The sequence below is a fragment of the Gadus morhua genome, chromosome 6, assembly GCF_902167405.1.
Source record: "Gadus morhua chromosome 6, gadMor3.0, whole genome shotgun sequence".
Taxonomy (NCBI): Eukaryota; Metazoa; Chordata; class Actinopteri; order Gadiformes; family Gadidae; genus Gadus; species Gadus morhua.
The window spans coordinates 19,370,187-19,395,313 of NC_044053.1; the positions used below are offsets into that span (position 1 = coordinate 19,370,187).

The window sequence follows — 25,127 nt, forward strand, 5'->3', positions numbered from 1 at the left end:
CAAATGTTTCTTTTTTTGGTAACTGGGTAGACAACCTAAAAGTGACAATTCATCAACTTCACAGATCAAGATGGATCAGTGCTTGTAATGTATGGAGGTAGATTTGTGTCTTTATTATGCAATCAAAAATAATAGGTTTGAGAGCAAAACTTTCCACACTGCAATCAAAAAATAGGTTTTAGAGCAAAAATTTCCACACTGCAATCAAAAAATAGATTTGAGAGCAAAACCATCGACACTGCAATCAAGAAATGTTTTATTGCAAGATAAATTAATGTGATAAAAAAAAAATTAATGGGAATCCAAAAGTTTTGTTTGCAAACCCAAAAGTTTTGTTTGCAAATCCAAAAGTTTTGCTTGAGAATCCAAAAGTTTTGTTTGCGAATCAAAAAGCTTTGTTTGCGAATCCTAAAGTTTTGCTTGCGAATCCAAAAGCTTTGCTTGCTGTTGAGCTGAATCTCGTGGGCGGGACCTACGCCGAAAGATGTAAGACACGTCTCTATTGGCCAGTCTCGATCGGAGTGACAGCTTGGCAACATCCACAGTTAGTAACGAGAGAGGGAGTTCTATTTCATGTAGGCTACGCCGTCTAGGCTTCGCCTTATGGGCTTGTCCCGTGCACGCGCTAGCGCGCCCTGAAAATCCCGTAGGTCTCCCTGTCAGCCGTCAGGGAGACCATGGCAGAGGAGAGCAGGGCGATGTTGTCGACACCCTGTCCGTCAGGCCGACAATCTGCTTCTGGAGGCGGTCGGGGGGCAGCGGCTTTTCGGATGTTGCCAAGCTGTCACTCCGATCGAGACTGGCCAATAGAGACGTGTCTTACATCTTTCGGCGTAGGTCCCGCCCACGAGATTCAGCTCAACAGCAAGCAAAGCTTTTGGATTCGCAAGCAAAACTTTAGGATTCGCAAACAAAGCTTTTGGATTCGCAAACAAAACTTTTGGATTTGCAAACAAAACTTTTGGGTTTGCAAACAAAACTTTTGGATTCCCATTAATATTATTATCACATTAATTTATCTTGCAATAAAACATTTTTTGATTGCAGTGTCGATAGTCGATAGTTTTGCTCTCAAATCTATTTTTTGATTGGATTGTGGAAGTTTTGCTCTCAAACCTATTATTTTTGATTGCATAATAAAGACACAAATCTACCTCCATAGTAATGAAGCCGCCGGCTACGATCGAACATTCTCCAGTGGATGCAAGTCCGTTAGGACTATTTTATACTTTATGTTGTAAATGCCTCTCGGCATAGTACTCAGACAATATTGCTCTTTGTATGATAGGAGGCCGATACAAATCTTGGATGGGTCATCTGAAACGACTGTGATGTGCTCAGCATCTCCAGCATTATAGCCTAGATAAAACTACCATTTGAAAAAAACGGAGGGCTATGCAAATAGTCTGGAGTGAACTGAGGCCAGGTCCTCGATTGGTAGTGTTGGCTATGTAAGACTATTTAAATATATTAAAGATTTGCGCGAGAATCTATCTCTCCACTCCAGCAAAAAGTCATCCAATATGCCAAGATGTCGAGCCGTGGTCTTATCAATCGCTCCCGGTGGATTGCACGTATAATTTGCGCTCTGATATCAGCAGTTCTCTCATCAAAAGGGCATGCCATTGTGAACATATGAAATCTGCGGTGAACGCCGGTTGAAATACCCAAAACCGGGTTATGTTTCAAACTTAACCTGCGCAAAACCAGAGGGGTGTTCCACGAACGGAGGTTTAACCAACACTGAGTTAACGCTGAACTCTAGGTTGATTGACCCTGTGCCGACCAACCCAGAGTTTTCGGTTCCACAGCAGCGGTTATGCATTAGTTCAATCAACTCGGGGTTGGTTAACACAGGGTTGTGCGCGTCCACGCCAAACTTAAAAAGACGTGATGTATGGATCATGGAAACCCTGATCGATATGGCGAAACGGGCCGCTTATTTCAATGAAATGGAACTCCAGGTTCTCCTGGAGAGCTATGACGAGGAGAAGGACATTATCACAAGAAAAGGGAACGCTAAAACCTCTGGAACCCGGAAAACCAAAGCCTGGCAGCGGATCGCTGACCGCGTAAATGCGTTAGTTACACGTCAAAAGCATGATCCTTAATATTTGAGCCATGAATATATAAATATCCCAGTAAAGCATTCTTAAAGATCCTACCACATAACCCCTTTCTTCTAAAACAATATGTACTCCGATTGCTTCCAAGCGGTCAGAGGATCAAGTATAAAAATGAAGTATAAAAAACATACAAACTGGTAAGCTTTTCCCAACATCGTATTGGTATAAATTTAAATAAGCCATTTTTTTAAGCCAATCGTGAAAAGGCCGACAGTCGGCAGACTGGATCTGGCCCTCAAATTGTCTTGACCCCGGTGGAGGAGCTGTTAATAAACATAAATTCAGGGCGCCCTGGCATGGAGGGGGTAGGCCTACCTGGAGGTACCTACCACCTCAGAGAGTCATGGGCCATACCCAACACTGGTTGAATGTAGGTTTTTGTGTTTTCTTGTATTTTAGATTTTTTTTTGCCTTCGAAGTAACACATGCAAACCGTGTGCTTGCCACAGCGCATACTATTCCAAATATTTCTTTTTTTGGTAACTGGGTAGAAAACCTAAAAGTGACAATTCATCAACTTCACAGATCAAGATGGATCAGTGCTTGTAATGAAGCCGCCGGCTACAATCGAACATTCTAGGACTATTTTATACTTTATGTTGTAAATGCCTCTCGGCATAGTACTCAGACAATATTGCTCTTTGTATGATAGGAGGCCGATACAAATCTTGGATGGGTCATCTGAAACGACTGTGATGTGCTCAGCATCTCCAGCATTATAGCCTAGTTAAAACTACCATTTGAAAAAAACGGAGGGCTACGCAAATAGTCTGGAGTGAACTGAGGCGATTGGTAGTGTTGGCTATGTAAGGCTATTTAAATATATTAAAGATTTGCGCGAGAATCTATCTCTCCACTCCAGCAAAAAGTCATCCAATATGCCAAGATGTCGAGCCGTGGTCCCCGGTGGATTGCACGTATAATTTGCGCTCTGATATCAGCAGTTCTCTCATCAAAAGGGCATGCCATTGTGAACATATGAAATCTGCGGTGAACGCCGGTTGAAATACCCAAAACCGGGTTATGTTTCAAACTTAACCTGCGCAAAACCTGCTCCGACCAGGTTTGATTCAGAGCATATGTTTCTATAGCAACTAACATACCGTGATCCTTTTGGAACGGAAAACCTAGGGTTACAGCAAACCCTGGGTTAACATACCCGGTTATGTGATAAAACCGGCTTTGTGGAACACCCCACAGGTCTAAATTCACCATGAAGTACAATGAGTTAATTCAAAATGTACACAATAAAGTAAAATAAAGTCACAAAACATTCAAATCCTTTTTGTAACCGTTTATTTATTTTTTTCCCACTTAACAGTCATTCATGGAAATCTATATTTCCATAGTCAAGTGAAATGCTTATAGACATGGTGCTTATATGACCCGTCTTCTGCAAACCCCGTGCCCCCATCTTCAACCCGGCACCATGTATGAAAATAAATATTGCAGCCTCTGATTCTACGCCCTCGCTGAGATATTAAGTCTGATTGCCTCGTCGATCACTCCCACAGGCAGAGTACCTCATGGTGAACACAGTGAATAATATTGCATCTGAAAAGCTTATAGCCAGAAGATTAAAAAGAGATAAAATAAAAGAAAAGTCGCTCTTTAAATTGTGCACAGAGATGCTTTCCAGCAGCGACTGAATGGACGTTGCTAAAACGTCGGACCCCTCTGTGGGGCTTTGGAAGAACCGGACCCTTTACAACATGAGAAGACGTATGCTTGCTTTTTTTTGGTGTCACATGTCAAGATATGATAGAATTATTTGTGCAAACCGCAAGTCAAACGAGTACATGATATGCAGCTTTACATGTAGAACATTGCAACAATAACTAAAACATTAACACAACGGTGACATGACGAAAAATGAAGAGAAACTGTTCCCTAGAACATTGGCATCATAATAATTGACATACAATGGTTTAAAGTCCCAACCCCAGGTAAGTGCATGCGATACAGCCGGTCCCCCCCAGGACCCTGGAGGTAGGTCAGGTAGAGAGGTGGGCCACATCTTAAATTATTCAAAAAAGATAAAGATTCATATTGCATACCAACGTTGAGCTGGGAAGTATTTCTGCAGCATATTTTTAACCCAAGATAGCAGCCCGTTCAGCCTCTCTTTACGTCCTATTTAATATATAATATAGAATATGGCTTTGGATCACATATATCTGGCCACTGACAAAGTATGGCTGCAGTATGTTTCCAGCTTACCCCCTTCCATCCCTAAACGCAGGCCTACAATCCGTTCATATATGGAGAGTCCATCGCAATGTTTTCTTAACCAGGAAACCTTAACCTTAAACAGGAAATGACTTTTAAGAATTTCATATTTAGGACAAACTGATATATTTTCCTGAACTTTCTCAGGAATTACAGACGCATGTTGATGTCTAACAAAGCAGTCAGAATCAGGGACAACGTGTGCGTTGACCCTGAGATGACCTTGAGATGACATGTGATCACTAAGATGGAGACCTTACGGATTGTAGGAATACGTTTGTAAGAAGTTTGACTACACACCGGAGCGTCCGGTCATGTGTGGCTCCCAGTAAAATGTCAAGTACGGTATAAGTAATGAACAACACCAACACCCCTCACATGGTCTCCAGACGCACAGAACCACACGAGACATTACATTGATTCCTTGACAAGCACGAATATAGAGCTGAACTTCTAAAATAAAAATAACAGGAAAAAAAACAAGAACATTTATACACATAGAACCCTGGGTAAACTGTAGTGCAAGGTGTTTAAAGCTAAACTTAAGAGAGCTGGATGCATGGAGGCCCGCGTGGTACCTCCTGTATTCCAGGGAGGGAGGGAGGGAGAATCATCTGACGCTCTGGGACATGTGCAGAGGAGTGAGCATCTCTTCGAAGATGGCTCCTTTCACGTTGGACCCTCGGAGGTTGGCTTCTTGGAGATCACAGCCCGACAGGTCACAGTTCTGTCCAGAGATCAGGACATTTATATCAATGTTAAGTGGACTGCATTCATATCGTACTTTTCTTACCAGCTGCTATTCAAACTGCTTTACATATTGCCTCAAAATACATTCCCCAATTCATACACCCATTCTTACCAATCACACAGCGACGGCTGTATCAGCCATGCAAGGCCACAGCCAGCTATAAAAAATAAAAATAAAGTCTATGAAGAGATCTGGCTGTCAGGACTACATTCGGAAAGCTTTTCCATTGCAAGATCATTAAGATCCATTTACTGGAGTAGGAACAAGGGGACATTTTCATTCTATACAAGTTTCATATTAACTGACTGCATTCCAGACGTTAGTCAGACCCACATCTCTCAGTTGGACCATTTGTGTTTCCAAGAATACAACAAAAACTGAGAGTCTATTTTATTTATTGGTTTATTTCAGTTTAAAGTGGCAAAGACTTCCGTTTAGTCCAGTCTTTGGCATCCCTATCGACGATAAGAGGTAATGGTTCCCATAGATCCCAACAGTTTCACTACAGACACCCAGTTCATTCATAAAATGGTAAAAATCAATGCAAGCTGTTTCCGCTTTTGAGACAGCATTAAACTAAATGGACGGTATATATTAACCATAAGGAGAACAAACAACTTAAGGCTTTTGTTGAGAAGAAAGAGTTTTTTCCACTCATGTTTCTTTTACACTGGGCAGCGTCACTCATTGGTTATAGCCAGCCAGCCAGCCAGCCAGCCAGCCAGCCAGCCAGCCAGCCAGCCAGCCAGCCAGCCAGCCAGCCAGCCAGCCAGCCAGCCAGCCAGCCAGCCAGCCAGCCAGCCAGCCAGCCAGCCAGCCAGCCAGCCAGCCAGCCAGCCAGCCAGCCAGCCAGCCAGCCAGCCAGCCAGCCAGCCAGCCAGCCAGCCAGCCAGCCAGCCAGCCACACACTCGACCAAGTCTGGACCTCTATTTCTGGTCATTTTAAAAATACTAAAACATAATACAAACATTAAACTGCAATACTGAAACTTAACCTTTACTTGTGGTTTTCTTTCTGATTTTTACACAATTTATCAAGTAATGATGAACACGTACTGATGAATAAAGAAGTGAAACAATTTCAAGGCTGTCAAAAATTGCAGAATCGCAGAAATTGAGTTCGCATGAAGTGGAAGGCAAACAACACATGCAGCCTTTTTTTTTTTTAAATAATTGTTTAAAGGTCCCATGACATGCTATTTTATGTATTCTTTAATATAGGTATTAGTGGGCAACTAACACAGTATTCAAAGACGTTCCCGAAATTCAGGCGTGGTGCAGAGTTACAGCCACTCCGAGCCAGTCGCACATTGAGCTTCCCCCAAATGCGTTGTTTTGGCGTCTGTAGCTATAATGCAAATGAGGAGGAGCGAGGCGGGTCAAGGAGGAGGGTGGGGTTGTGGCCCTGAGCAGCTTGCAGCCACAGTACAATGCCCTCTGTTTACAGTGGATGTAATGCAATGGCGAGGCGCGCACAGCCTTTAGCCGTGTTCTGTAAATATTCTAGAACACACGGGAGTCCTGGAGCTCTATATTTGAATATTATCATATAGCCTACATAGATATCTATATCATATAATATATATTATCACAGCCAAAAGCTGTGTGAGCCGATATTATGAATCTCAAATGACCGCGTTGGGTCCTCCGACGTTCCTGGTTCTTCCACGTCCACATCAATGTGAAATAGACTGAACCGCGACAAGGAGGAGAAAGGGATTGTTGCCGGGCAGCGCTTAGGCACTTCCGCCTCCGGCGGTGGTCCCTCAGCGGGGCTCAAGCGGGAGACATTCGCCGCCAACAATCCCTTTCTTCTCCATGTCGTGGTTCATGTTCTTGAGGGAGTCAAACCCAAAGTTCCTTTCCCCCCCCCAATTCCTTCTCAACCATGGCTGAGATAACCCCCACTACAGTCTCGTTGTGGAAATACAAGAGACGTCAAAGAACCGATAAGAAACACTTGCGTTACAGTGTGTGTTTTCTCTCACACACACACACACACACACACACACACACACACACACACACACACACACACACACACACACACACACACACACACACACACACACACACACACACACACACACACACACACACACACACACGGCGCTCGCACGGTCGCGTCTCATTGGCGGGCCAAATTCTCTGGGCGGGCCAGGCAGAGTAAGGAGAGGAGCTTAGATGCTATGTGATGACATATGAAACCACATTCCAAATCAGCGCGCTTGAGCCTCCGTTTTTTCAAGGGCGAGCAGAACACCTACACCGAACGCAAGTTTTAGCCACTGGGGGACCATAGGCAGGCTAGGGGAACTCATATTACTCATAAGTTAGAAAACCTCATAAAGTGAGATTTTCATGCCATGGCACCTTTGACAATATTAATCGCTTTGTAAACTGCCATTAATACTTTTAGGCATATTGTTTGACACCTAAAATGTAGAATTGCCTTTATTAGTTGAGAGAAAAAAAAATTAAGTTTAGAAATGTGTATTCATTTCCTCTTTTAAATAAAGCCATCCTCTAGCTGACTTGTCCATTGTATCTCAGACAAACTTATGATTTCTGGGCCTCTATCCTATATACCATGCTAAATTGTTCTCTGGCAATATCCAAAAGAACAAGTTCTGTTGCTCTGTAAGTTAGATATCTAAGGATAGCAAAAAGCTGCAAATACTGCTCACTCAAAAAGCCACAATGAAAACATTGTTGGGGCAACTTTACTTACAAAATAACACACACACACACACACACACACACACACACACACACACACACACACACACACACACACACACACACACACACACACACACACACACACACACACACACACACACACACACACACACACACTTCAAGAGACTGGTTTTCTTTACCAAGTAGCCTGTTTAACAGCCCTCTACAGTCTGACAGACCCTATGGCAGGCCGTTCACACAACAGAGGAGTGTTTGAGGCCCTGTCCACACGGAACCGATTTTTTGGTGAAAACGAATAAGGCTTTGCGTTTGGGGCCACCGTCAAGACGGATCGGCGTTTTCGGTGCCCGAAAACTCACTTTTCTGAAACCAGGTCCCAGGGTGGATAAGTTAAAAACAGACCTATGCGTTCTCGTGTTAGGATTCGTGTGGACGCCTGAAATGCAAACGATGACGTCATCGCCCCCCAGCATCATTTTTTGATTTGTATTATTTTTGTAGATTTAAATACAGCCCCTTGGTCAATTTAATTACTAACTGTACATTAGTACAGTACATACAACTATTTCTGCTTAATCTAAAAGGTTAAACAACTGCTATCTCCACCTCGACTGAATGTTTGTATACAGCGCGCAGGCAGGATGCGCGCAGGCTTGATGCGCCCCCACTTCTTTTTGTGGAGAATCAGCGCCTTGACTAGTGTTTCTACAGCGCGATGCGTTTTCGCAATGAGTCCGTCTTTATGGAGATACTCCTGTAAGCAACAAAGGAAAACGGAGGGGAAAAGATAGTTATCGCCCGTGTGGATGGGGCCTGAAGCGACATGTGTGAATGGGCTGCTGAAGTCCCAGCTCTGGCCAGCAGAGGCGCTGCCGACTATGGACTAAACACACACACTTTCAGGTCCCATCTTGGGAAAAGTTGAGTAAATGCTCCAAAATATTTTAGACATGTTTTTAGTTTGATTTAAAGCATGACTGGGAGGTCCCCTGTTGGTGAGGTGTTATGATGCCGAAGTCCCCTGTTGGATAGCTAGGCAAGTGCACGCACGCACGCACGCACGCACATGCACACGCACACGCACAGACGCACACACACACACACACGACGATGGGATTAGAAAATGGGATTAGGGTTGTGATTGGATAATGGGTGGGACGTGATTCGCTCGTGCGTGAATTCAATATTACATTTATAATTTAACTGTTTTGCTCCACTGTACACACTACTCCCATCTCTAGTGTACACAATGTTCTAGGGAGACATCCGTTGTCAGGACAATCGCCTTTGCTTCTCACCTCCAAGTCTGTTCCGGCCAGAGTGGCGCCCCGCAGGTTGCAGTTCTTCAGCTTGGCGTTCTTCAGGGTGGCCACGCGCAGGTTGATGCCCGTCATCTGGCTGCCCTCCATGTCGACCCCCTTCAGGTTAGCACCTGAGGACAGGTTCAAGGGGAGCGGTCAAATCAGCACTGAAGACAGACAGCACAGCGAGGTCCTCCAAAAACATCACAACAGTGAGTGTTCAATAAACGCACACCGAACGTTTGAGACAAGCACGTTGAACATTGGAGACAATGACACTGAACATTGGAGACAAGCACACCGAACGTTGGAGACAAGCACACTGAACACTGGAGACAAGCACACTGAACGTTGGAGACAAGCACACTGAACGCTGGAGACAAGCACACTGAACACTGGAGACAAGCACACTGAACGTTGGAGACAAGCACAGGCAGATATTCCCCTTGATACGAATCCTTAATGATGGGTAAAGGGGGCACGCCGCGGTCTCAGATTCTTACCCTCCAAATTGGCCTTCAGACCCGATGGATCCTCAAAGTTGCAGCCCCGGAGAGAAGCCCCCTCTGCGTTGGAGCAGAGCATCTTCACCCCTTGTAGATTACCACTCTTCAGAAGAAGAGATACAAAGAGCAATATCCGTTTGATTAAAAGAGCAACAGCAGAAACTACTGCACGATTATGCCCTAAGAAATTATTTCTATACGTTGGAGAACATGTAATTAGGCTGGTCTAATAATTTAGAATACAATTAGTAGTGTAGTGTCTAGGGATGAGACAGAATGTTCGATTATTCGTTCCCGAGGTTCAAAGTCGATTTTTAACATTTGGGCCGTTAACATTTGGGCCCGTCAACAACTGTTCTCTACCCCCCCCCCCCCCCCCCCCCCCCCCCCCCCCGCTTGAAGGTAGGTTTGCTGGTAGATCTCGGGAGGTTGGCTACTTGAAAAGTAGATCTTGGGTCAAAAAAGGTTGGGCACCCCTGTGCTAGACCATATAGTATCACTGGTATTAAGGTTGGGACGAATTTCAAATTATAAATACGTACTCTTGATGTTGAAAGTATAGACCGTCGCGATTCAGCCTTTATACCACAGATATTATAGGGACTATAGCATATAACCGCGTTTTCTGATTACAGTTAAGTGCATTTTTCACAATTTACCAGCTCTCGTTTTGAGGGCTGAACAGAAAATTTGACTGGAACTACTTAGCAGGTAGTTGTTTTTTTGAGTTTAAGATATTAAGTGATTTCTTGCCGATGATCCATGGCTGCCTTTGTGAATGTCGGCACACATCGAATAATCGATTATTCGTTCACACCACCCACCGACTATTCGACCATGAACAAATTGTGTTATTCACATCCCTAGCAGTGTCTAGAATATGAAGAACTGCTTCTTCATGGCGGAGGGTAGAAATTCGATATGGAATTTTTGTGAAGATAGAAATTTCCATCAGTGAATAGACATCATGAATTGAATGCCAAATTAATCTTGAACAATAAGCCAATATGATTGACAGAGATAATGTTGAGGACCATCAGGTCTCTAGCTCACGTCCAGGTTGGCCCCAGAGAGGTCCGCCCGCTCCAGGTTGGAGCAGCAGAGGTTGGCCTGGGTCAGGTTGCAGCGGCTCAGGTTGGCCATCTTGAAGTTGATGTAGCGCAGATCCAGCCGAGAGAGGTCCGCCCCGCTAAAGTTAAGACCCTGAATAAGTGTGTGCAGGGGGGGTCAGAGGATCAGACTATAGCTCTACAGCGCTACAGTGAACCAAACAACACCATAACTTTACCTCTACACTGATACAGTGAACACATTTACATTTACATTTAGGGCATTTAGCAGACGGTTTTATCCAAAGCGACTTACAATAAGTACACAATAACTTTAGCTCTACAGTGATACAGGGAACACCATTACTTTAGCTCTACAGTGATACAGGGAACACCATTACTTTAGCTCTACAGTGAACACCATTACTTTAGCCCAACAGTGATACAGGGAACACCATTACTTTAGCCCAACAGTGATACAGGGAACACCATTACTTTAGCCCAACAGTGATACAGGGAACACCATTACTTTAGCCCAACAGTGATACAGGGAACACCATTACTTTAGCTCTACAGTGATACAGTGAACACCATTACTTTAGCTCTACAGTGATACAGTGGACACCATTACTTTAGCTCTACAGTGATACAGTGAACACCATTACTTTAGCTCTACAGTGATACAATGAACACCATTACTTTAGCCCAACAGTGATACAGGGAACACCATTCCTTTAGCTCTACAGTGATACTGGGAACACCATTACTTTAGCTCTACAGTGATACAGTGAACACCATTACTTTAGCCCAACAGTGATACAGGGAACACCATTCCTTTAGCTCTACAGTGATACAGTGAACATAAAAACGTTAGCTCTACAGTGATGCAGGGAACCAAAGAACAGGCTGAACCAGTGTGACCTCCCATCGGTCCGTACCTGACATCGGAGCTCAGACTTGGTGGGCGTGGCCAGTAGAAAACGAACAAACTCCTTGCGGGAGATGGGAGAGTGGTCATTTGGGGGCTGTGTGTTCTGGAAACAAGAGTCAAGTTTACTGCAATGAAAATCCATTCCAAACAATGTGGAAAGAAATGGAGTTTCTACACATGATTCAGGACTTTAGTTACCTTTAAAGCTGCTTCCAGCTGGTCGCCTAGCTGCTCAATCCCAAAGAAGCGAGCCTCCTCCAGCACACCTTGAGAACCAATCAGACAGGACTTAGCTTCTCCAGTATCATCCTCCATCACACACTCAAATCAATAAAAACCCAAACCAAACATACTTTTGTGAATATGAAATGTAAAGACTTGTGGGGCCAAACAACATTTTACCGCGGATATTAACTCCTTCGTTGATAATGAGCTGTCCATGTCGCAGGTAGTTGAGGATGGGCTCAAAGTACTCAGGGCTGCGGTCGATCAGGTAGGCTCCATGCTCATCCTGCCTGTTTCCCCACACACCTGAGGCAGAGATACAGACAAGCTGGGGTGACACACATCAGGGTTCACCTCATGACATGAAGGAAGACATGGTAAGTTACTGGTCAAAGTTGATCCAAAGATGGACTTACATTTGTCTCGGAACATGTGGGCAAGCATACTCTCTGGCTCCTTAGAAACCAGGGTGCTTCTGTAACAACAGAGGGGTACCATTTAATCCTTTGATGAACAACAACTCATGAAAGGGTAAGGGTTTACCCATACATAGGCTCATACCGCGTGGTGGTGAACAGGCGACCCCCGATGTTCAGCGTCAGCCAATCAGAAGGGGCTCCAGGCTTGACCGGCACAGCGTTGACCTCATCCTGAGGGTCTGAGAGGTTGACGTTAACACAATGAATACGAACGGACACGGCAGATAGGAAGAAAGTCTGGATTCTTATAAATGACCCAGCAGTTATACGCTACCCAGTTGGAGTAGGAAGAGGTTATTAAAACACTCACCAACAAACGAGTCTCCCTCCGAGACGTACAGCACGTCGTCATCTCTGGGTGGGGAACATTTAACAGAAAATTGAGCCAATGCATGCTTCTGTTAGAAAGGTACTATATATACTATAGATACTTTTATAATAGATAGTGAACATTTCATTATAGATTACCTGATCAGAGAGATGTCATCAATCAGACCCCCTTTGCCGTTGAACAAACTGGAAGCTCGGATCCCTAACTTATTGCTCGCTGCGGACAGAAGGTCTGACAGGGTCCCGTACACTGCTACAACCTAGAACAACAAGTTTAAACCATTTTAACAGCCACGGGAAACATCTGAACCAAAATGAAGGTTTCCTGGAATATATATAGAGACAATCCTGAATAACCGGGTCCAGGTCAGCGTCATTGTCTCAAGACCCCTGGTCACTTTAACCTGCAGCCATTTACATGCTTCGACCTACAGATCCTTCTTAACACAAGGTGCACTACTTCGACATATATCATGAAACAGATATGATGATAGATGTTATGAAGATCATGGTCCAGGGGCATGGACTGGCCTCCAGGCTGAAGCCAGCCCATGATGAGCAATCTGTCCATGAGGCACTTCACCCACCTTCCCATTCTTGGACGTCCCGTTAACAAACAGAGTGACTCTTCTCATCCTTCAGGGTCTTCTTCAGAGTCGAGGATAACGACTCTGTAAGACAACAACACCGCCAAGCGAGCTGGATAACTATCTCTCCCTAACAGGCTGGATAACTAGTTATCCGGAAAAGCTGTATAACTATCTCTCCCTGCCGAGCTGACTAACTATCTCTCCCTGACGAGCTGACAAACTATCTATCCCTGTCTAGATGGATAACTATCTATCCCTGACCCTGACTAGATTGTTAACTACCTCTCCTTGACTCGCTGGCCTGCCAGCTAGTTTAAATGAGCTAAACATCGACTGATGACGGGCGGAGGTTCGCTCGTTTCATCCTTCAGGGTCCGTCGTGGATCAGGTTGTCTGTGCGGAGCCAGAGAGCAAAGGCTTCATATCGTGGAAAGATAATGTTGGTGTACATATATTAAGAAATTCAGACTGCCCTTCCTTTAAACTAACCGGTTTTTTTTTACTGATTTTTAACTAAATGAATTGTCTTGTTACAAATTAACTGATGGTTAAAGACGTGCGTAGCAAGACAGAAGGGGCGGGAGCTGCGAATTAAAGAACAGTAGAAGAAGAAACACGGAAGTGAACCAGTAAACAACAGGATATTCAGTGATTGGCCCCTAAACACTAGTAGTATATTTATATATATAGAGAGAGAATCTTATATGGGTGTTTCTCTCTGTTAGTAAAACCTTTTCTTTGAAAGTCCCTCATGGCGTGTGACCAAGAGCACAGTTCATGCTGCACCCATCCATGTTCTGCACCGAGTGTTTATCAAACCTTGGATGAGATGGACTTTGAAAGAGGTTAGAAGGCAAGCAGTCAGAATACCAAGTTCCTAACCCAGGCAAAAAGATGTCGGACTACTAGTTAAAAACTACTAGTTAAGACAAACTGAATTTATCTAATTAAGACATAACTAGGTAAACTGTTTTTTTATGTACAGGTATCTGGTGTGCAGCAATGGACGGTGACATGGACAGGGTGAAATCCCTGATAAAGACGGGTGTTGACCCCAACCTGAGGGACTCCTCCAGATACACCGCTCTGGTGAGGATGCCCAGGGCCTCTACGAATTCTCTTTTTTGCATAGGAAATTTATTTTCCTAACGAGATGTCCCGGAAGTACTTGGAGGAAAGGTGGTTTGAAAAAAAAGATAATGGATACCAATTCGAGAAACACATCATTTGAATCGAAATGAACTCATTTATTGCTTGTCATTAAGCACACAATATACACCGTAAGAAAAGTAAATGCCGACTTCAGATTTAAGAAAGACTACTTGGGGCAGTTAATTTCAACATCAACATAAGTTGAGCCTATTTTCTTTTACATGTGAATTGGGATTCAAGTGGCCCAAAATATTTCCGTTGGCCAAGTCCGACCTAAATGATTATCACTATTGGTGACAAACTGATTGAAAGCAATACGACAAGAACTCATCGATCGAAAGAGCGCTTGTTGTAGTCCAACTTCGGAAAACTGTAGTTCCACACTAGAGGTCAGCAATACTCGCCGTCTGACGTTGGTTGGGAAAAGTGGAGCCGAATTCATTTAAAACAATGCTATCTTTTCCTATGTTCGAAAGGAGGCACCTTTTCATATCTCCTTGACCCGATGACGTTTTTCACAAAGGTTAAGGAAAGGGGGCATATAGGTTAGGAGATTTGACTATTCATAGAGGCCCCTACTCTAATCTGTGCACCAAAGAGACCCCTTCCCTCTATACTATGAACAACTTGTGTATATGAATCTCAAGCTCTGCGTCACCCTGTGCTCCAGCACTACGCCAGTCGCAGCGGGCGCCTTGATGTGTGCGCCTTCCTCCTCCAAAGCGGCGCCTGCACGTCTCCCCAGACGCCAGGGGGCGCCACACCGCTCCACCGTGCAGCTTACTGCGGTCACCTGGACGTGGTGGGGCTCCTGCTCCGCCACGGGGCAGACCCGTCGCTCTGTGACGACGACGGAGCGTCCCCGCTACACAAGGTGATGCCGGCCCGCCTGGGGGTGGTTTGTAGGGCCGACTGTGTAGTCAGTCGGGGGTTTCAATCCGAGCAGAAAGGGGTTGGGGGAAGGCAGTCTATAGACCAGACCCCCGATCTGCCCATTGCGGTGTCGATGCGTTCCGACATGGGCAATTGGCCATCGACTCACATCCACTGTGTACGTAGAAGGAGACCAGCCACTGACTACAAATCTTACGTTCCCACACTGAGCTAGTCCATTGGATTGGGAGGGTTGAAGCAACACAACCTCCATAGTTCATCTGATAATCATTGATCGATGAATCAGTAAAGAACATCAAATAAAGAACTACTTTGATATTTTCACATTTGGGGTTTCGAGATGAACTAATATAATACTAATGTAGATTCCCACAGTTTGTTTCCACACAGTAGAGTCAACGTCTTGGCCCAAGAGTACATTGCTGTAGTAGATCCATACCCTGTCCACGTCATGGGCTATAACTGCCCATGGCATCAAAGATAACATAACATTTTTAAAGTTTTTTGGACCTGGTTTCAAAGGCCGTAGTTTCAGCGAAACATGGACGTTATTGTAGAATCTTCGCTTCAACAGAACAAGTGATTGACTCATATTTCCGTTGACGATATCATGAATAAATCGGTGAGCCTTTTAATATAATTGAAGCCTCTAATTAGTCTGTGTTGATGTGTGTGCAGGCAGCCGAGCGCGGTCACACGGACGTGTGTGAGCTGCTCCTCCAGCACTTCCCCGCACTCCGTAGCCTTGCCAACAAGAAGTTCCAGCTACCTCACCAGGTGGCCCTCGACGGCCCCCTGCAGGGGCTCCTGAGACCCCCGTCATGACCCCCTCTGCGCTGACCACTGGCCCCAGGGGGTCAGGCGTTGAACTAGAACCGAGCACAGATGGGATGACCGGTGAAGGAGACAGAAGCAGGCATCCACGGCCCTGGATGTGCTGGACTGTGATGGTGGTCCTGGAGCGAAACAGGATTACTGACAAACTGCTGCTATAAGAGCCATTAAACAATTGTATTTATTGAAAGTTGTTTCCATTGTGTTATCCTTTAATTCCACCCAGGTATTTAGTGGTTATTTTAATTAAATGACATACCTATAAACCGACCAGTGTGTAAGTAGTAAATCGTCGTCAAGTCTCATTGTTGGAAGGCGTAAAGTGTGAAAATAAAACCAATGTAAAGAAGTGCATGATTGAGGCCTAGTTTAATTTTGTATAAATTATAGGCTATTTTCAATAAGGCGAGTTGAAGGAAGGACAGCTCAACCCTTCGTGTTCATCCTCAGTTCTGCAGAAAAATAAAAATGTTCAGCTTCTTTGCAAAGTAGACGCTTTTTACGAATTTGCAGAACCATTAGTCAGCCATTAGTAAGTGAAATGTGCTCTGATAATAAGTTTTCAAGCAGTATGTGCAGACAGTGCCGATGTTCTGCCAATTTCTACCTTATGTTTTTGGTAGCATATTTGATCGGTAGACCAATTGCATCTATCAAACGATGCTCCCACTAGTATCACGTTATTTACACCATTACTGTGTGTAAGAACAGGCCCGGAGTGGCTAATCGGGAGGACTGGGACAATTACAGGGCCCGGTGTTCAATTATTCTTGTTTTTATTTATTTATTTACCTCCTTTGAGAAGCGGTGTGAGTCTTAAAACCTGTAAAACCTTTTCTTTGAATGTCCCTCATGGCTATTTCCCATGAGACATCATTGTGGACTGGTATGCAATAGGAAAATTTCCTTTGTTCCAAATTGCTTGATATTGAACATCACGTCTAAAATACCAGGGATAGCTACACAGTACATGATCAGAGTAGTGCATCATTAATTCTTGACTCCGAGCAGCCCTTTCACTCATCAGAAGGGGGAGCTATCGTTCCAACCTTGGCTCTGGTTCCAAGTGGCTGGCCAACTGTAATTGGAACTGGGTGTTTCACCAATTGACGATGTGCACGAAGCTGGCGGCTCTCCGGTTGACCTCGTACCGCTTTTCTGTTGAATATAACTTGTTAGAAATGAGCAAGGTAAAAATAATTCTGCCACTACATTGAGGCTAAGAAAATGGCAGCTTGTTCCTCAAAATAGGCTACACTTTAATGTCGATGTCCGAATTAATACTAGCCTATCTCAATCACCAACTCTAAGAACAATATTTGTCTTTCTAATGTTGATGTTGAAGTCCTGAAGGATCTGACATTGGGGAGATTAAGTGGTCACATTGGCTTTGTTTCACATTTTCTGCGAAGGCCTCGGCTAAATAAGGGAAACAATGTATTCTACCATCTGGGTTTGTGGAGGATCATAACCCCCTATCAGGTCGCCCGCATTTTAACAAAGTTGTCTGGACACAGTCTATTGATTTGCTTTTTATTTGGTTCTGGTCTTTTTTAATCATTGTTTAAGCCTCAGCCCGTTTTGTAAGTGTACACTGACAACGGGATTGATCTCAAAGCGTTCCGTTGCAGCAGGCATCCAAACTCATAGGTTCAGCGCTTTTTCTTTAATAAACGTGATCAGGATTGTGCGTCTTGGCTGATTCACAACAGATGCATCATTTGTGATTTTTTTTAAAGAAATGTGTTCAAGGGACTGCAGCACGTCGTTGTTTCTGAAAGGACTAAAACGAGAGGAAGAACTTATAAAACAGTCACTGAAAACCAAGTAAATGCGGGGTTCCCCTCCGTATTCCCCCCGTCTTTTGCCCTCCTTCCTTCTTTCTCCTTTGTTCATGCCATTTTCCAGACAGAGTCCATGAACGAAAGGAGAAAAAAGGCAGCAAGCAGGCAGCACACTGCAGACTAGAGACTTTCATTGGGTCCGATGGTGGGTGGCGTTTCCATTGCAACCTTCCAACCACATCCAGTGCCGTGACTGGAGGGGGGCCAGCCACATCTGGAGCTCATTGCAGCTGACGCCACACTGAGGAGGAGATGGGGTAGGGTGGGCTTGTGTTTGGGGCACACGGTTTGGGGGTGGGTGGGTTTCTATGTCCGTTTGGAGAACCAGGCCAAGCTAGCTGTTTACACTCGTTTGACAAGCACCTCCTTTCACCGACACATGGAGTTGTTTGTTGAATTGTCTTTCTCTCTAGGCCCCTACATTAGTGATATTGAAACCTTTAACATTATGAGACCCACAAGCCTGAATGAGAACATTGTTGCTTGTCATTTGTTTTCAGAAAGGATGCTATTTCATTTCTATTGGATAGCGATTTTGATCCCATCGGGGCGACATCGATTGATCCTCTGCCAAAGTAAAATAATCAAAGTCGAAGTGATTTGCTGGGAGTTCAGCGTGCTAATGAAAGCCCTGTGTGGTGGAGCCTATAGCAGAATACGGTTCAAAGGCCTCACTGGAGCGTTGATAGGGTTTCATAAGCGGGCTTCAGACGCGGTCGCCTCCACTACGTGTTGGGGGGGAATGAGCTCAGGAGAAAAGCAGAAGAGAACTAGACCTCTTCTCTCTCCATTCTCTTTGCACCATTGAAGATGAGTTGAGTTGGTCCGGACCTTCATGTTTCAGATGAAACCACATTCTTCTCCATGTGTTATTTAAGGATTTCAGGACTCTGGGTTTTAAGGCTCCGCTGAAATTAGGAATTTGGATTGCTGCTCTGTTTGCTGAGGTTTATATGGAAAGCAATGAAACTTCCTGGCCCTGAAACCCACTTCCACCATAATGAGCCCGAGTTGAACCAGGACTGATGTTGTTCCCTCAAATAGAACCGTTTGAGTAACCCATCAGAGCCGGACCTGGAGCAGCAGCAGGCTGTGTTCAGGGGGGCCGGTGCTGTCAGGTTCCCCTGCGTGGCTGTAGTCTCCAGAGTGATGGAGACAGGAAGTCTTCCTGTCCTCACACACACATCATACCAGTGTTACGTTTCAGCTGTTTACTATACACATGTTTTCTTCTTCCTCGTTCCTTCCAAACACAACATGTGTTTCAATATTTCCATTCTAGGTTCATGTAATTGGGGCCATCATTTCTACTCCGCCAAGTTCATTCAATGCTTTTTCTTTAGGGAATCAGTTTATTTTTAGAGGTACAATATCTTGAAGAGATTTTTGTGGTAGACAGACCCTGTACACTGTCATCTTTGACACACACACACACACACACACACACACACACACACAGACACACACACACACACACACACACACACACACACACACACACACACACACACACACACACACACACACACACACACACACTTAATTTGCTTGGTCCATCTTCTTTGATTAGGCAGCGACGGGGAAATTAGGTACAGGCCAGAGAACAGACCAGAAGGCATTAGGTGATCCAGACAGTATAGGGCAATCCCCAAGTACCTCATCTAGATTGGGGAGGAGTGGGGTGTGGGAGGGAGGGTCATGACTGATTGTGTGTGTGTGTGTGTGTGTGTGTGTGTGTGTGTGTGTGTGTGTGTGTGTGTGTGTGTGTGTGTGTGTGTGTGTGTGTGTGTGTGTGCGCGTGTGTGTGTGTGTGTGCAAGGTTGGGAGAAGAGTCCATAATCAGATCTAACACAAGCTAGTGAACGTCTGTCTCTTCCTAATTGAATGGCGGTCTGCGTCCACTTCAAAGGCGGACGTGTTGTGTGATAAGCGAGGTGATGCTGAAACATTGGAGCAGCAGCGGAGACATCATGGGGGGAGGGTCTGCAGTGTGTCTTCTTTTCTAGCAACCAGCCCAGCAAAGACCCTCACACATGGTGAGCCGATCTCCCCAGTAAGCCCAGAACCCAGGAGGAACCCTCCATCATGAACCAATCCTATCCTGTATCGTCAAGAGTAAGCAATACAACTGTTCCCAAAGCACCTACTAGATGTCGACCTAGAGAGATTTTCAATGGGAAGATTACCTACAAGAGGGTTCTGTATCAGTCTTGCATATGGACCGAATTATTACGGATAGCTGGGATACATTGTATTTTTTTGCCAGATCCTAAATGCCTGGAATTCATTTTTCCTGTAGAGGATGTGGTAACTTCCTGAGTTCAAAAGAGCAACACCTAAAAGCAGTGGCCAGGTACATATTACCCCCCCCCATGTCACCTATATAACAGATATCATATATATTTAACTAGGCTATTAAAACACTATCCCTCTCTCTCTCCCTCTCTCTTTCACTCTATCTCTGTCACCCTCTCTGCCTTTCCACCTCTCTCTCTCTTGCACTCTCTTTCTATCTCTCTCACTCCCTGGGTGGGTATTTTTGTATGTGTATGTGCTATAGAAAAATAGAAAGAAAAGTTAAACAGGAAATGTGTGTGGTCATAGTTTAGTTAAACTCCTCAACAACATTTCTCAGCACGAGGGCTTCAAACCCCCCTGTCCGCTTACTTTATGTTCCGTCCAAACACACATCTGTTATTATTTTTCATGGCTCTCGCCGTGCGTCCACTCTGCAGAGTATTTACGCTGGGAAAAGAATGTTTGTTTAGCTTCCTGAATGGTACAGTTTAACGCTCCGCAGGCCCGGGGCGAGATGCATGGGGTAGCAGTCCGCTTTATATTGATTATGGAGATGCAATCTCTTCAAGAGCATGGTCGGACCAAACAACGCAGAACCTCCAGCGCTCTCCATCCCCACTGGCCCAGTGATGAGGCTGTTAATACAAAGTATTACATATCTAGGTCGCTCCATGCATAAGTGCAACAGCATCAGCTAAGTATGTGCGGTTTACTATTTAGATGTTTAGCAGATGCTTTCATCCGAAGCTGCTTACAGTGAATTAGGACACCTCATCACGGAGGAGCAGCTCCATCTGACAAATCTAAAATCATTAACTAGAAATCAAGAAATCAAGAAGTCTCTGTAATTTCAGATCCACTGCTTTTGAATACTTCTGGGCTGTAAGCTAACCTGCTGAATTTAGCATACCCTGTATATTATAACACACTAATAAACCTCTGGTTTATAGAACTCTGCATTAAAGTTGCCAGTTGGGGAGCTTTAGAATAAGGGTGGAGCACTTTTTAAATGAACCAGACTACACTACGTGTGTACGCATTTAGCCCATGTAGCAACGTGAATTCCCCTTTCAAGTCTACATACCATATGAGGCGGTTTGCTCTGATTGGATCACGGGTCCACATGGGTCGGCCAGTCAGGTGGCTGAGATATCAGAGGGCCTACCAAGGCCTCATGTTGACTATCTGAAAGAAAGCCAACACAGTGCATCAAATAACTGAAACTATCTTTCTGTTTATGCTGGATGATATTATGAATGGATACTGTAAGAGCTCCACTTTTGTCCTTTGGTGATTGTATTTTTGATTGTAGAATACCAATAGAATTTGTTTATGGTTCATTATTGTACATAACTGTAACATAGAAATATCATTTAAAAATGGCATGATATAATTGTGGAAACACATAAGTGAGAGAAAGCAACACACTTTATTTTTCTTCATTCTTGTATTTTGCCTTAGTTTGTTCCCCACACATGAACTAGGTGTGCTCTACATGTGCAGACAAGATGCTGTCTGTATGTTCTTGTTGAGCCCCTCCCCCTCGCCCCCCTCCTCATTTACATCAGATTCCACACTCTGTAGGACGTTATCCAGCAACATGGGAGAAGTGGCTGCATGACAATAGCCGAGCAGAGGTACAACAAAACCCCAGCCTCCCATCCAGAAGGAAGGAGGCTTCAGGGCTAAAACAATGGAGCAGGCGTGGCCATCCCCCCAAGCACCGTGTCCCGTCGCCCCCCCCGGAACCAAACCTCCCCACAAAGGGAGCGACGGAAACCAAAACAAACGGCCGCCGTCACCCGGTGTGAGGGACGAGGCCGGACGCCCGCCCCTCGGTGTAACGGGCCGCGGTCGACGACGTCGGATCCCCAGGCCTCGCCGGAGACGCGGCGTCCGTCTGTCAGCAGGTGGAGCGCCAGACACACAGCTCCATTCATACCGCATTCCCGCCCTCCACTCCGAGGGCCGCGTCAGCCCCCCCATGGGACGCCCGCCGTGGAGCAGCACGGCTGGGCGGACACACGCACACAAAAACACACAATAATTCATTGAATTTATATAGCGCTTTTCTAGACACTCAAAGACGCTTACAGTGAAGGGGGGACCTCACTAACCACCACCAGTGTGTAGCACCCACTTGGGTGATGCACGGCAGCCAATCGGCGCCAGAACGCTCAGCACACACCAGCTCGAGGTGGAGAGTGAGGGAATTAATGAGTCAGCCAATAATACAGGAGGATGATTAGGGGCCAGAGTGAATGAGCCTGGTTGGGCCAGTGAGCCACAATGACAAACACAATCACACCCACACAAAAAAATGACACACAGACATGCACACACTGACACTCACACCCACAAGGACAAACACAATCAGACACATAAGCAAAATGACACACAAACACAATCACACACAAGCAAAATGACACGCATGCACACTCACAACCACATACACAAACATACATATACACGCGCGCACCAAAGCACATATGCACACAAAGTCACTCACACGCACATACAAACACACACATCCACAAAGGGGGTCTTCAATCTGCCTCAGACAACAGCCTGCATAAAGGCTCCTGAAGGCCACAACGGCGTCATGTCAAAGAGCTGGAAGGGGTAGGGGGGCGGGGGGTTTCTGTCTTTGTGTGTGTGTCTGTGTGTTATTTGGGGTGGGGGGGATGGGTTGAGTATAGCTGGAGTCTGCTGGTGGAGGTGGAGGTGGTGTTTTTGTGTGTGTGGCGGGGGGGGGGGGGGGTTGCAGGCCCCCATACAAGATGGGGGCCCGCTGATGGATGAATGAGGGGCTGGGCCCCTGCAGCGAGGGGCTGGGTCTCTGCAGAGGGCCCGTCGAGGCTCTGGGTGCACAGAGGAGGATATTGGTACTTCCAGGGTAACAATGGAATGCAAACAAGAGAGGGAAGGACAACCAAACAGACCACTCTGGGCTGTGAAGAAGCTGCTAGGGAAATCGCCATGCAAAGCCTCTGGGGCGATATTGTCCCGTCTGAGCCCAGCGCGGCCGTCTGTTTGTTCCCAGGCTGACTCGCGGCTTTGCCTATCTTCGGTTTGCTTTTGCATAAGGGCATTCTGGGCTCCTACATATTGTCCGGCAGATTTCCTTAGACTGAAAGGAAGAGAGGAGTGATCACAAGTGCCCCGCCTGATCTTAACACAGAGGCGTGGAGTCTGTAGGATACAGCTTTTGTCTTCTCCGACGGGGTGAAGATTCAACTGACAGACACAGCCCAAAGTGCCCAACAGGCTCAGAAAATAATGGAAACGAAGTCATTCATCTCCCTGTGAATGAATCCACCCCATCCATCATTTCTCTGACTTTTATGTTATGCAACTATTTGGCTTTGACTTCAAGGTCGATTACCTCGTATGCTATTGCCAAACGAGACCTCATGTTAGTTTTTCCATATCATTTTATGCCCACCACTTCAATACTGATAGGGAGGCAGGATACATAGCCTTGTACATCATCAGAAGCCATAACAAAATGAACTGATGTCCCTCTGTCTCAATAAACAATTTAGCAAAGAACTTGGCTGGTCAACCAGTGTTGAGTGTGTGGAGCATACCAAAAGTGGATTGTTTTCGTTCTCCTTCCCCGCCTCACTCCAGATAAGACGTCCATCCCAGTCCCACAGCACGGCCTTGTGCTCTTCTTAGGACTAGTGTGGAGGAACACATCCCGACACTACTTCGACGGCACATGTTCCTTATTCCTACATGTTTACTCTCTACTCTGGCAGTGTGGATCTATCTCCACCGCTCGCTGACACACACCCCCAGGATCACCCCATCAGTAAGACCAGAGAGAAGGAGAAGTGATGACGTTGAGGCGGCGCCTATAAAAGCGGTCGCTGTGAAACCGTACCGAACATCAAAGTCTGGTGCTGTGCGCGCCTAGCCAATATCTGCTCCAATGAAACGGTAAGATGTGGTTGGTTTGTAGGCCTCCACTCTCCCTGTTACTGTTGGGCTCGTAAACATTGCTCGGTTTAGAAAACCCTAGTAGTGGCTTTTAGACTTGCTGTTCTCCTTTAGTGCAAATGTCCTCTTTTAACTTTCCTGAAGGGGCTTGTTCAGAGTGATACGACAGCCTTGGCATGTTTACTTGGACAGAAACAATTGTATCAATTTATGGCCATGTGACTGATCAGCCTTTTGAAAGAAATTCTGAGTTCTTTTTTTACTGATAACCATGCACACTGCATGTGAAATGCTGCCCTATTTTTAAAAAGCTCAAAATGATTTGTATGGATCAATATCATTTTTTTCAATTGTTTGGTTCATCGTCTCATTCCTGAATCATGTCTGAAACGCTCACTGCATTCTCTAACGCCTCAGTGAGTCTCGTCTTTACAGACAGAGGTCAACGTCCCTGTTTCCTCCTTGGTGGGAAGCAGATTTGAGATCAGTGGGTCATCTGGGTAAAAACCTTGCAGTTTTACAGACCAAACATAACACTGTAGCTCCAGTGTTGTGTTACACACCTTCATTCATACTCTCCATACGTTCCATGCAAGGAACATGAATCACACTGCTTCACAGGGGCGTTGCTAGACCTAGAGTTTTACTGGGGCATAGGCCCCCAACTGCCAACATTTTTTTTTTTACGTGTGCACAATATGAAATAGATGGATACAGAAGGGTATGTACGAGCTTCAAAATCATTGTCACTGACATATTGTAGGCTATATTAAAGCACTGGTAAAGGTAAAGACGCAAAGACGGATTCATGAGTACCGTACAATTATATTTATTTAAACACATACACATCTCAAAGATTTACAAATAAGGTAACTGACAAATAAACAAAAAGTCTCTTTATGACCTTCACCTCTTTATCAGGAGAAGTCTACACATCTAT

At 45.1% G+C, this 25,127-nt stretch overlaps 2 protein-coding genes across 3 annotated transcripts; one reads left to right on the plus strand and one right to left on the minus strand.

Moving 5' to 3' along the window:
- Positions 1–3,405: 3,405 nt before the first annotated feature.
- kctd9a (potassium channel tetramerization domain containing 9a) lies at positions 3,406–13,774 on the minus strand. 2 transcript variants are annotated; one of them, XM_030358864.1, is made up of 13 exons: positions 13,218–13,774; positions 12,769–12,890; positions 12,611–12,654; positions 12,383–12,479; positions 12,238–12,296; positions 11,999–12,127; positions 11,795–11,862; positions 11,604–11,699; positions 10,670–10,819; positions 9,614–9,719; positions 9,108–9,241; positions 5,218–5,263; positions 3,406–5,082 (listed from the first exon to the last, which is right to left on the minus strand). In XM_030358864.1, exons 1-12 carry the CDS (start codon positions 13,263–13,265, stop codon positions 5,240–5,242), a joined length of 1,077 nt encoding a protein of 358 aa, XP_030214724.1. In that variant the 5' UTR covers positions 13,266–13,774; the 3' UTR covers positions 3,406–5,082; positions 5,218–5,239. The 2 variants fall into 2 exon arrangements, with proteins under 2 accessions (XP_030214724.1, XP_030214723.1); XM_030358863.1 differs by lacking the exon at positions 5,218–5,263.
- A 50-nt stretch (positions 13,775–13,824) lies between these two features.
- ankrd39 (ankyrin repeat domain 39) lies at positions 13,825–16,457 on the plus strand. Its single transcript, XM_030358865.1, has 4 exons — positions 13,825–14,065; positions 14,206–14,309; positions 15,043–15,246; positions 15,945–16,457. Exons 1-4 carry the CDS (start codon positions 13,972–13,974, stop codon positions 16,089–16,091), a joined length of 549 nt encoding a protein of 182 aa, XP_030214725.1. The 5' UTR covers positions 13,825–13,971; the 3' UTR covers positions 16,092–16,457.
- The last annotated feature ends 8,670 nt before the right edge of the window (positions 16,458–25,127 follow it).